Source organism: Schistocerca piceifrons, chromosome 6 (genome assembly GCF_021461385.2).
Source record: "Schistocerca piceifrons isolate TAMUIC-IGC-003096 chromosome 6, iqSchPice1.1, whole genome shotgun sequence".
NCBI classification, from domain to species: domain Eukaryota; kingdom Metazoa; phylum Arthropoda; class Insecta; order Orthoptera; family Acrididae; genus Schistocerca; species Schistocerca piceifrons.
The window spans coordinates 430,113,701-430,125,489 of record NC_060143.1 but is presented as its reverse complement, the minus strand read 5'-3'; the positions used below and the strand labels follow the sequence as shown (position 1 = coordinate 430,125,489).

Genomic DNA, 11,789 nt, shown 5'->3' with positions numbered 1-11,789 from the left:
TGGGGGCGCCGGACAGAGAGAGCGCGGATGCCGATCCGCCGCTGAAGATTCAGCACAGAGTGAGTCAGGACGCCGTGCAGCAGCAGGGAGAGAGCCAGCATGCTGATCCGCCACTGGGGGCACAGGACGGAGAGAGTCAGGAGGCCTGATCCACCGCTGGGAGCGCTGGACGGAGAGAGCGAGGAGGCTGATGCGTCACTGGCGGCACTGGACGGAGAGAGCGAGGAGGCTGATCCATCGTTGGGTGCGCTGGGCGGAGAGAGTGAGGAGGCTGATCCACCACTGGGGGCGCCAGACAGAGAGAGCGAGGGGGCTGATCTACTGCTGGGGGTGCTGGATGGAGAGAGCGAGGAGGGTGATCCACCGCTGGGGGCGATGGCCGGACAGAGCAGAGAGACCTATCTGCCGCTGTGGGTGTGGGACGGAGAGAGCGAGGACGCTGATCCGACGCTGGGGGCGCTGGACAGAGAGAGTGAGGAGGCTGATCTACTGCTGGGGGCGCTGGACAGAGAGAGCCAGGAGGCAGATCTGCCGATGGGTGCACTGGACGCTGAGGGCAAAGAGTCCTATCCGCGGCTGGAGGTGCTGGACGGAGAGAGCGAGGTGGCCGATCTGCCGCTAGGGGCGCTGGACAGAGAGAGCAAGGAGGCAGATCAGCCGCTGGGGGCACTGGACGGAGAGAGCGAGGAGGGAGATCCGCCTCTGGGGATGCTGGACGGAGAGCGAGGTGGCTGATCCGCCACTGTGGGCGCTGGACGTAGAGAGTGAGTAGGCCTATCTGCTGCCGGGAGCACTGGACGGAGACAGCAAGGAGGCCTATCTGCCGCTGGGGGCTCGGGACGGAGAGAGCGAGGAGGCTGTTCCGCCACTGTGGGTGCTGGATGGAGAAAGCAAGTAGGCTGATCCATCGCTGGGGGCCTTGGATCTAGAGAGCGAGGAGGCTGATCCGCTACTAGGAGCACTGGACACTGAGAGCAACGCGGATGATCCGTCACTGAGGGCGGTGGACGGAGAGGGCAAAGATGCCTATCCGCAGCTGGGGACACTGGACGAAGAGAGCGAGCTAGCTGATCAACAGCTGGGGGCGCTGGACGGAGAGAGTGAGGAGAGTGATCCGCCGCTGGATGCGCTAGACGGAGAGAGCGAGGAGGCTGATCCACTGCTGGGGGTGCTGGACGGAGAGAGCGAGGAAGCGGATCTGCCCCTGGGGGCGCTGGATGGAGAGAGCGAGGAGACTGATCTGCCGCTGGCGGCATTGGACGGAGAGTGCGAGGAGGCTGATCCGACGTTGGGGGCACTGGATGGAGAGAGTGAGGATGCCGATCTGCCACTGGGGTCCCTGGACGGAGAGAGCAAGGAAGCCAATCCGCCACTGGGGGCACTGGACGGAGAGAGCGAGGATGCCGATCTGCCACTGGAGTCCCTGGACGGAGAGAGCAAGGATACCGATCCGCTGCTGGGGGCACTGGACGGAGAGAGTGAGGATGCTGATCTGCCACTGGGGTTCCTGGACGTAGAGAGCAATGATGCTGATACGCCACTGGGGGCACTGCACGGAGAGTGTGAGGATACCGATCCGACGCTGGGGGCACTGGACAGAGAGAGCGAGGATGCTGATTTGCCACTGCGGTCTCCGGACAGAGCGAGCGAGGATGCCGATATGCCACTGGGGGTGCTGGATGGAGAGAGTGAGGATACAGATCCGCCGCTGGGGGCACTGGACGGAGAGAGCAAGGATGCTGATCTGGCACTGTGGTCCCTGGACGGAGAGAGCAAGGATGCCCATCCGCCGCTGGGGGCGCCGGACAGAGAGAGCGCGGATGCCGATCCGCCGCTGAAGATTCAGCACAGAGTGAGTCAGGATGCCGTGCAGCAGCAGGGAGAGAGCCAGCATGCTGATCCGCCACTGGGGGCACAGGACGGAGAGAGTCAGGAGGCCTGATCCACCGCTGGGGGCACTGGACGGAGAGAGCGAGGAGGGAGATCCGACTCTGGGGGTGCTGGACGGAGAGCGAGGTGGCTGATCCGCCACTGTGGGCGCTGGACATAGAGAGTGAGTAGGCCTATCTGCTGCCGGGAGCACTGGACGGATACAGCAAGGAGGCCTATCTGCCGCTGGGGGCTCGGGACGGAGAGAGCGAGGAGGCTGTTCCGCCACTGTGGGTGCTGGATGGAGAAAGCAAGGAGGCTATTCCATCGCTGGGGGCCTTGGATCTAGAGAGCGAGGAGGCTGATCCGCTACTAGGAGCACTGGACACTGAGAGCAACGCGGATGATCCGTCACTGAGGGCAGTGGACGGAGAGGGCAAAGATGCCTATCTGCAGCTGGGGGCACTGGACGAAGAGAGCGAGCTAGCTGATCAACAGCTGGGGGCGCTGGACGGAGAGAGTGAGGAGAGTGATCCGCCGCTGGATGCGCTAGACGTAGAAAGCGAGGATGCTGATCCACTGCTGGGGGCGCTGGACGGAGAGAGCGAGGAAGCGGATCTGCCCCTGGGGGCGCTGGACGGAGAGAGCGAGGAGACTGATCCGCCGCTGGGGGCATTGGACGGAGAGTGCGAGGATGCTGATCCGCTGATGGGGGCACTGGACGGAGAGAGTGATGATGCCGATCTGCCACTGGGGTCCCTGGACGTAGAGAATAAGGATGCCGATACACCACTGGGGGCGCTGCACGGAGAGAGTGAGGATACCGATCCGACGCTGGGGGCACTGGACGGAGAGAGCGAGGATGCTGATTTGCCACTGGGGTCTCCGGACAGAGCGAGCAAGGATGTCGATATGCCACTGGGAGTGCTGGATGGAGAGAGCGAGGGTACAGATCCGCCGCTTGGGACACTGGACAGAGAGAGCGAGGATGCTGATCTGGCACTGTGGTCCCTGGACGGAGAGAGCAAGGATGCCTATCCGCCACTAGGGGCGCCGGACAGAGAGAGTGAGGTTACCGATCCACTGCTGGACGGAGAGAGCAAGGAGGCTGATCCACCGCTGGGAGCGCTGTACAGAGAGAGTGAGGAGGCCAATCCCCCACTGTGGGCGCTGGCCGGAGAGTGCAAGGAGGCCGATCCACCGCTGAAGATTCAGAGTGAGTCAGGACGCCGTGCAGCAGCAGGGAGAGAGCCAGCATGCTGGTCCGCCACTGGGGGCACAGGACGGAGAGAGTCAGGAGACCTGATCCACAGCTGGGAGCGCTGGACAGAGAGAGCGAGGGGGCTGATCTACTGCTGGGGGTGCTGGACAGAGAGAGCGAGGAAGGTGATCCACCGCTGGGGGCGATGGCCGGACAGAGCAGAGAGACCTATCTGCTGCTGTAGGTGTGGGACGGAGAGAGCGAGGACCCTGATCTGACGCTGGGGGCGCTGGACGTAGAGAGCGAGGAGGTTGATCCGCCGCTGGGGGCGCTGGACAGAGAGAGCGAGGAGGCCCACCCACCGATTGGGGCACTCAACGGAGAGAGTGAGGAGGCTGATCTGTCGGAGGGGGTGATGGACGGAAAGAGCGAGGAGGGTGATCACCCGCTGGGGGCGCTGGACAGAGAGAGCGAGGAGGCTGATCCACTGCTGGGGGCACTGGACAGAGAGAGCCAGGAGGCTGATCTGCCGATGGGTGCACTGGACGCTGAGGGCAAAGAGTCCTATCGCGGCTGGAGGTGCTGGACGGAGAGAGCGAGGTGGCCGATCTGCCGCTAGGGGCACTGGACAGAGAGAGCAAGCAGGCAGATCAGCCACTGGGGGCGCTGGACGGAGAGCGAGGAGGGAGATCCGCCTCTGGGGGTGCTGGACGGAGAGCGAGGTGGCTAATCCGCCACTGTGGGCACTGGACAGAGAGAGTGAGTAGGCCTATCTGCTGCCGGGAGCACTGGACGGAGACAGCAAGGAGACCTATCTGCCGCTGGGGGCTCGGGATGGAGAGAGCGAGGAGGCTGTTCCGCCACTGTGGGTGCTGGATGGAGAAAGCAAGGAGGCTGATCCATCACTGGGGGCCTTGGATCTAGAGAGCGAGGAGGCTGATCCGCTACTAGGAGCACTGGACACTGAGAGCAACGCGGATGATCCGTCACTGAGGGCGGTGGACGGAGAGGGCAAAGATGCCTATCCGCAGCTGGGGGCACTGGACGAAGAGAGCGAGCTAGCTGATCAACAGCTGGGGGCGCTGGACGGAGACAGCGAGGAGAGCGATCCTCCACTGGATGCGCTAGACGGAGAGAGCGAGGTGGCTGATCCACTGCTGGGGGCGCTGGACGGAGAGATCGAGGAAGCGGATCTGCCCCTGGGGGCACTGGACTGAGAGAGCAAGGAGACTGATCCACCAGTGGGAGCGCTGTACAGAGAGAGTGAGGAGGCCGATCTCCCACTGTGGGCGCTGGCCGGAGAGAGCAAAGAGGCCGATCCGCCGCTGAAGATTCAGCACAAAGTGAGTCAGGACGCCGTGCAGCAGCAGGGAGAGAGCCAGCATGCTGATCCGCCACTGGGGGCAGAGGACGGAGAGAGTCAGGAGGCTTGATCCACCGCTGGGAGCGCTGGACGGAGAGAGTGAGGAGGCTGATGCGTCACTGGCGGCACTGGACAGAGAGAGCGAGGAGGCCGATCTGCCGCTGGAGATGCAGCACAGAGTGACACCATGCAGCAGCAGGGAGAGAACCACGATGGTGATCCGCCACTGGGGGCAGTGGATGGAGATTGGAAGGAGGCCTATCCACTGCTGGAGATCTGCCACTGGAGGCGCTGGATGGAGAGAGCGGCTAAGCCAATCCGCCACCTCCGGAGGATCTGTCGCTGGGGGCGCTGGACTGAGAGAGCGAGGAGGCTATCCGTCGCTTTGGGCGCTGGATGGAGAGAGCGATGAGGCTGATCCGCCGCTAGAGGCACTGGACAGAGTGAACAAGGAGGCCTATTCGCCGCTGCATGCGCTGCACGCAGTGAGCGAAGAGGCCAATCCGCCGCTGGGGTTGCTGGATGGAGAGAGCGAGGAGGCTGATCCATCGTTGGGTGCACTGGACAGAGAGAGTGAAGAGGCTGATCCGCCACTGGGGCGCTGGACAGAGAGAGCGAGGGGGCTGATCTACTGCTGGGGGTGCTGGACGGAGAGAGCGAGGAGGGTGATCCACCGCTGGGGGCGATGGCCGGACGGAGCAGAGAGACCTATCTGCCGCTGTAGGTGTGGGACGGAGAGAGAGTGAGGACCCTGATCCGACGCTGGGGGCGCTGGACAGACAGAGCGAGGAGTCTGATCCGCCGCTGGGGGCGCTGGACAGAGAGAGCGAGGAGGCTGATCCGCCGCTGGGGGCGCTGGACAGAGAGAGCGAGGAGGCCTACCCACCGATTGGGGCACTGAACGGAGAGAGTGAGGAGGCTGATCTGTTGGAGGGGGTGATGGACGGAAAGAGAGAGGAGGGTGATCACCCACTGGGGGTGCTGGACGGAGAGAGCGAGGAGGCTGATCTACTGCTGGGGGCACTGGACAGAGAGAGCCAGGAGGCTGATCTGCCGATGGGTGCACTGGACGCTGAGAGCAGAGTCCTATCCGTGGCTGGAGGCGCTGGATGGAGAGAGCGAGGTGGCCGATTTGCCGCTAGGGGCGCTGGACAGAGAGAGGAAGGAGGCAGAGCGGCTGCTGGGGGCGCTGGACGGAGAGAGCGAGGAGGGAGATCCGCCTCTGGGGGTGCTGGACGGAGAGCGAGGTGGCTGATCCTCCACTGTGAGCGCTGGACAGAGAGAGTGAGTAGGCCTATCTGCCACCTGGAGCACTGGACGGAGACAGCAAGGAGGCGTATCTGCTGCTGGGGGCTCGGGACGGGGAGAGCGAGGAGGCCATTCCGCCACTGTGGGTGCTGGATGGAGAAAGCGAGGAGGCTGATCTGTCGCTGGGGGCCTTGGATCTAGAGAGCGAGGAGGCTGATCCACTACTAGGAGCACTGGACACTGAGAGCAACGTGGATGATCCGTCACTGAGGGCGGTGGACAGAGAGGGCAAAGATGCCTATCCGCAGCTGGGGGCACTGGACGGAGAGAGCAAGCTAGCTGATCAACCACTGGGGGCGCTGGACGGAGAGAGCGAGGAGAGTGATCCGCCGCTGGATGCGCTAGATGGAGAGAGCGAGGAGGGTGATCTGCTGCTGGGGGCGCTTGACAGAGAGAACGGGGAAACCTATCTGCTGCCGGGGACGCTGGACAGAGAGAGTGATTAGGCCAATCCGCCGCTGTAGGTGCAGCACAGAGTGAGTCAGGACGCCATGGAGCAGGAGGGAGAGAGCCAGGATGCTTATCCGTTGCTGCGGGCGATGGACAGACAGAGTGAGGTGGGTGATCCGCCACTGTTGGTGCTGCACGAAGAGGGCGAGTATGCTTATCTGTCGCTGAGGGCGCCGGACAGAGAGAACGAGGCGGCTGATCTGTACCTTTGGGTTCTGGACGGAGAGAGCGAGGTCGCTGATCTATCTCTGGGGGCGCTGGACGGAGAGAGCAATGGGGCTGATCCATCACTGAGGGCGCCGGACGTAGAGAGCGAGGAGTCTGATCTGCCGATGGGGGCGCTGGACGGAGAGAGTGAGGAGGCCAATCCGCCGCTGGGAGCGCTAGACGGTGAGGGAGAGGTATCCGATACTTAGCTGGAGGTGCAGCACAGAGTGAGTCAGGACGGCATGCAGCAGCAGAGAGAGAGCAAGAATGCCGATCCGCTGCTGGAGGCGCTGGATAGAGTTAGCGAGGAGGCCAAATCACCACTGGTGGCGCTGGACAGGGAGAGCAATTGGCTGACCTGCCGCTGGGAACGCTGGACAGAGAGATGAGGAGGCCTGATACACCACTGGGTGCACTGGACAGACAGAGCAAGGAAGCTCATCAGCTGCTGTGAGCACTGGACGGAGAGAGTGATGAGGACAATCCGCCGTTGGGGGCGCTGGACGGAGAGACCCAGGAGGCTGATCCGCCGCTGGAGGCGCCGGACAGAGAGAGCGACTACCCTGATCTGCTGCTGGGGGCTTTGGACATAGAGAGCGTGGAGGCCTCTTTGCCATAGGGGGGCGCTGGATGGAGAGAGCGAGGAGGCCAATCTGCCGGCGGGATCACTGGACAGAGAGAGCGAGGAGGCTGATAAGCCACTTGGGGCTCTGGATGGAGAGAGCGAGGAAACCTATCTGCTGCTGGGGGCGCTGGATGGAGAGAGGAGGAGGCTGATCTGCCACTGGGGTCACTGGATGGTTAGAGAGAGGAGGCTGATCTGCCACTGGGGGAACTGGATGGAGAGGGCGAGGAAGCTGATCCGCCGCTGGGGGCACTGGACGGAGAGAACGAGGAGGCAGATCCGCCGCTAGGGGCGCTGGGCGGTGAGAGCGAAGAGGCCTATCCGCTGCTGTGGGCGCTGGACGTAGAGAGTGAGGAGGCCAATCCTCCTCTGGGGGCAGTGGATGGAGAGACGGAGGAGGCTGATCCGCCACTGGAGGCACTGTCCGGAGGGAGGGAGGATATTGATTTGACGCTGGGGGTGCTGGACAGAGGGAGCAAGGAAGCTGATCCGACACTGGGGCGCTGGATAGAGAGAGTGAGGAGGCTGATCTGCCTCTGGGGGAGCTAGACGGAGTGAACGAGGAAACCTATCCGCCAATGGGGGCGCTGGACATAGAGAGAGAGGAGGCCTATCTCCCGCTGGGGGCGTTGGGCAAAGAGAGGGAACAGGCCAATCCGCATCTGGGCACTGTCCGGAGGGAGCGAGGATATTGCTTTGATGCTCGGGGTGCTGGACAGAGAGAGCAAGGAGGCTGATCCGCCGCTGGGGGCGCTGGATGGAGAGAGTGAGGAAACCTATCCGCCACTGGGGGTGCTGGACATAGATTGTGAGGAGGCTTCTTTGCCACTGGGGACACTGGACGGAGAGAGCGAGGTGGCCAATCCGCCGCTGCGGGCGCTGGACGGAGGGAGCGAGGTGGCTGATCCGATGGTAGGGGCGCTACATGGAAGAGCGAGGAGCATGATCCACTGCTGGGGGCACTGGACAGAGGGAGTGAGTAGGCTGATCCGCCACTGCAGCGCTGGACGGAGAGAGCAAGGAAACCTATCCGCTGCTGGGGGCTCTGTATGGAGAGAGTGAGGAGGCTGATCTGCCGCTGGGGTCGCTGGACGGTGAGAGCTAGGACGCTGATCCACCACTGGGGGCACTGGACGCAGAAAGTGAGGAGGCTGATCCGCCTTTGGGGGCGCTGGACGGAGAAAGTGAGAATGCTGATGTGACGCTGGGGGCACTGGACGGAGAGAGCGAGGAGGCCGATCCACCACTGGGGGCGCTGGACAGAGAGAGCGAGGAGGCTGATCCACCGCTGGGGCTTTGGACATAGAGAGCGCTGGATGGAGAGAGCGAGGAGGCCAATCCGCTGCTGGGGGCTCTGGATGGGGAAAGCGGAGAGGATGATCCACTGCTGGGGCGCTGGACAGGGAGAGCGAGGAAGCCCATCTGCTGCTGGGGGCGCTGGATGGTGAGAGCGAGGAACACGATCCGCCACTGGGGGTGCTGGACGGAGAGAGCGAAGAGGCCTATCCGTCACTGAGGCGCTGGACGGCGAGAGCGTGGAGGCCGATCCGCCACTGGGGGAACTGAACGAAGAGAGTGAGGATTTTGATTTGACGCTGAGGGTGCTGGATGGAGAGGGCGAGGAGGCTGATCCGCCACTGGGGGCGCTGGACATAGAGAGCGAGGAGGCCTCTTCGTCACTGGGGGCACTTTATGGAGAGAGCTAGGAGGCCAATCCATCGCTGGAGGCGCTGGACGGAGAGAGCGAAGAGGCCGATCCGCCTCTGGGGTCGCTGGATGGAGAGAGCGAGGAGGCTGATCCGCCACTGGGGGAACTGAACGAAGAGAGTGAGGATTTTGATTTGACGCTGAGGGTGCTGGATGGAGAGGGCGAGGAGGCTGATCCGCCACTGGGGGCGCTGGACATAGAGAGCGAGGAGGCCTCTTCGTCACTGGGGGCACTTTATGGAGAGAGCTAGGAGGCCAATCCATCGCTGGAGGCGCTGGACGGAGAGAGCGAAGAGGCCGATCCGCCTCTGGGGTCGCTGGATGGAGAGAGCGAGGAGGCTGATCCGCCACTGGGGGCAATGGATGGAGAGAGCTCGGATATGGATTTGACGCTGGGGGCGCTGGACGGAGAGAGCGAGGAGGCCGATACGTTGCTACGTGTGCTGGACGGACAGAGCGAGGAGGCTGATCTGCCACTGGGGGCACTGGACGGTGAGAGCGAGGGTATTGATTTGACGCTGGACAGAGAGAGCGAGGAGGCCTTTTCGCCGCTGGGGGCGCTGGACAGAGAAAGCGAAGACAGTCCGCCGCTGGAGGCGCTGGACGGAGAGAGCGAGGAGGCTGATCAGTCGCTAGGGGCGCTGGATGGAGAGAGCGAGGAGGCTGATTCACAGCTGGAGGCACTGGATGGGGAGAGCGAGGAGGCCTATGTGCCGCTGGGGCGTTGGACGGAGAGAGGGAGGAGGCTGATCCGTCGCTGGGGCGCTGGATGTAGAGAGTGAGGAGACTGATCCGCAGCTGAGGGCGCTAGACAGAGAGAGCAATGAGGCCTATCCGCCACTGGGGGTGCTGGACGGTGAGAGCAAGGAGGCTGATCCGACACTGGGGGCGCTGGACAGAGAGAGCCTGGATACCCATTTGCCACAGGTGGCACAGGACAGAGTGAGTCAGGAAATTGTGTAGCACAGAGGCAGGCTCAGTATGAAGCAAGAAAGGCAGATAATATGACTGTCAAAGTGCAGCATATAGTGCATCATGATGCGACAGGTGAAATGTCATTGGAAGGAGCTCTGTACGTTATCAACAATCCACCAAAATCTCGACAGCAACATTATCATATTCTGTTGTTGTAAGTAGACTGAATCAGACATCAGTCTTCCAACAAGTTTAACAACTAATGAACAGCTTCCTCCACAACTGCTGCCTGCAACTGTCACAAGTATTGCACCACCTGAAGAACATGAAGACAACAGTGCACACAAAAGGAATGAGACAGAAGTGCAGCTGTCACATCTGCCTGTAACTTTACCAGCTGTTGTGTCAACTGAAGCACAGTTGACTGAGACCAAGGATGAGGCGCAACTGCCACTAACACTTGTGGAATACATGGCACTGGGACAGTCAGTGTTTGCACCTTCCATTGACAGCATGATCGCTTCCACTGTTACTACTACTGCCAGTGATCTAAACACAGTCAGTCAGGCAACATCGACTTCGACGTATTTGACAGACTATACGGTAACTACCATTTGGAAATATTCTAGTCTCTTGCAAAATGAAAAGATGCTCAACTTCAGAAACCTCTCGGTTAGATTTATCCGTAATTTACGCAATAATTAAGATGTAATATGCAAGATCTGGTACTCCAGCATAGTCAACCCAAGTAAAACTGTTAAAATTAGCTGTGGCTGCATATGGTAAGTGAAAATAAGAGAGACAATTATGTACAAATTTTTATTACATAAATTGTGTGCGTTCAGTGCTAGGCACAGGGAAATGTTAGGTTGCCCCTTGTAATTCTTGCTCGCTGCAGTATGAGGCAATAAATTTCTGCACGTCTCTAAACATTTCCATGTAGTCATAAAATAAATAATCATGGTAGATCTCTGAATATTCTTTTCTTAGAAATGGACTAATCTATTTCTGTTACTTTACACGTGGAGTATAGGTGGGGCTGATCTCCTTCAGTTGCTGTAAATATATTCTTTGGTATTTGACACAATTGACTGCTACAAGATTATATCCGTGAAGCCAGTCGCAAAATGAGATTTTTTGAGCCCCAAACATGAAGTGTCCTATTCGATTCTCTGAGGCATTCTGCCGTTGTAAGTTATTTTTTCACTTTGTTTAGACGGGGAAAAAGGCGCTTGAAACATTTTACATTTGCATCCAAATTTCGGCAAGCTTGACAAGATGTCTGAAAACGAATTCTGTGGGATTGGGTTTCAGTAACTCAATTAAGTAGCTATCTAGCACTGAGACTTTTCTAATGCAGAAGTCATCATATGGATTTTAATGCTAACGATTAGATTCAGTGCAGTAGGAGTTTGGGATTTGAGATCTATGTAAATTATTTGCCATGTCGAGGTTCATATTGGATACTTAGCGATCTGTAAAGACAACGGAAGTTGAGATAGAAGGGATTCCCGTTGTCGTCTGCTATGGGACACGTGAAAACTTCTTTAGTATTTGGACAGAGACTTCAGTTATTAAACGAATGTTTAGGTGTAAAAAAAGTAAGATGACACTTTCGTTGATCGTTATGGGGAGGTTAACCACTAATCAGTAAAACAATGTATCGATTACACTGGATTTTGAGCTGAGTTTCTATGTTTATAAGAAAAGTTACTTAATAGTATCTACTTTTTATAGGAATGGTTCTTTAATCGAAAGACTTTTCACTACACTCAGTCAATATCTGGGGTTTCACACCACCTGAAAATAGATATAGAAAAGGCGAATTTCAGACCAGTGTGCGCTTAATTCAGAACTACCGATACACTGCTTGCTTCGGTACCAGCGTCTCAACATAGTCCGCTCACGAAAGAGGTCGGCGTGATAGTAACAACTCTATTGCTATTAAAGAACGGCTTCAGCTACAACAACTTGGCTATGGACAAATTTTCGTTATTAAAATGTTAATAAGGTTTAGTAAACAGTTCATTAATTAATGAGCCTCTCCCATGACTCTCTATAAAGTTTCGTCCGTGGAGTTTTTCTTAGTCTTTCAGACTTTCCCTGCACAAGGCGGCGTCCCTATTCTTTCCCGTAACAACCTA

At 59.0% G+C, this 11,789-nt stretch overlaps 1 protein-coding gene across 1 annotated transcript; it reads left to right on the top strand.

Annotated features, from left to right (window-relative positions):
• The first annotated feature begins 4,645 nt into the window (after positions 1–4,645).
• Positions 4,646–6,187, top strand: LOC124803363 (protein IWS1 homolog). The gene is made up of 4 exons (XM_047264549.1): positions 4,646–5,006; positions 5,158–5,493; positions 5,576–5,680; positions 5,745–6,187. The coding sequence occupies exons 1-4, from the start codon at positions 4,646–4,648 to the stop codon at positions 6,185–6,187; spliced, it is 1,245 nt and encodes a 414-aa protein (XP_047120505.1).
• Positions 6,188–11,789: the final 5,602 nt, after the last annotated feature.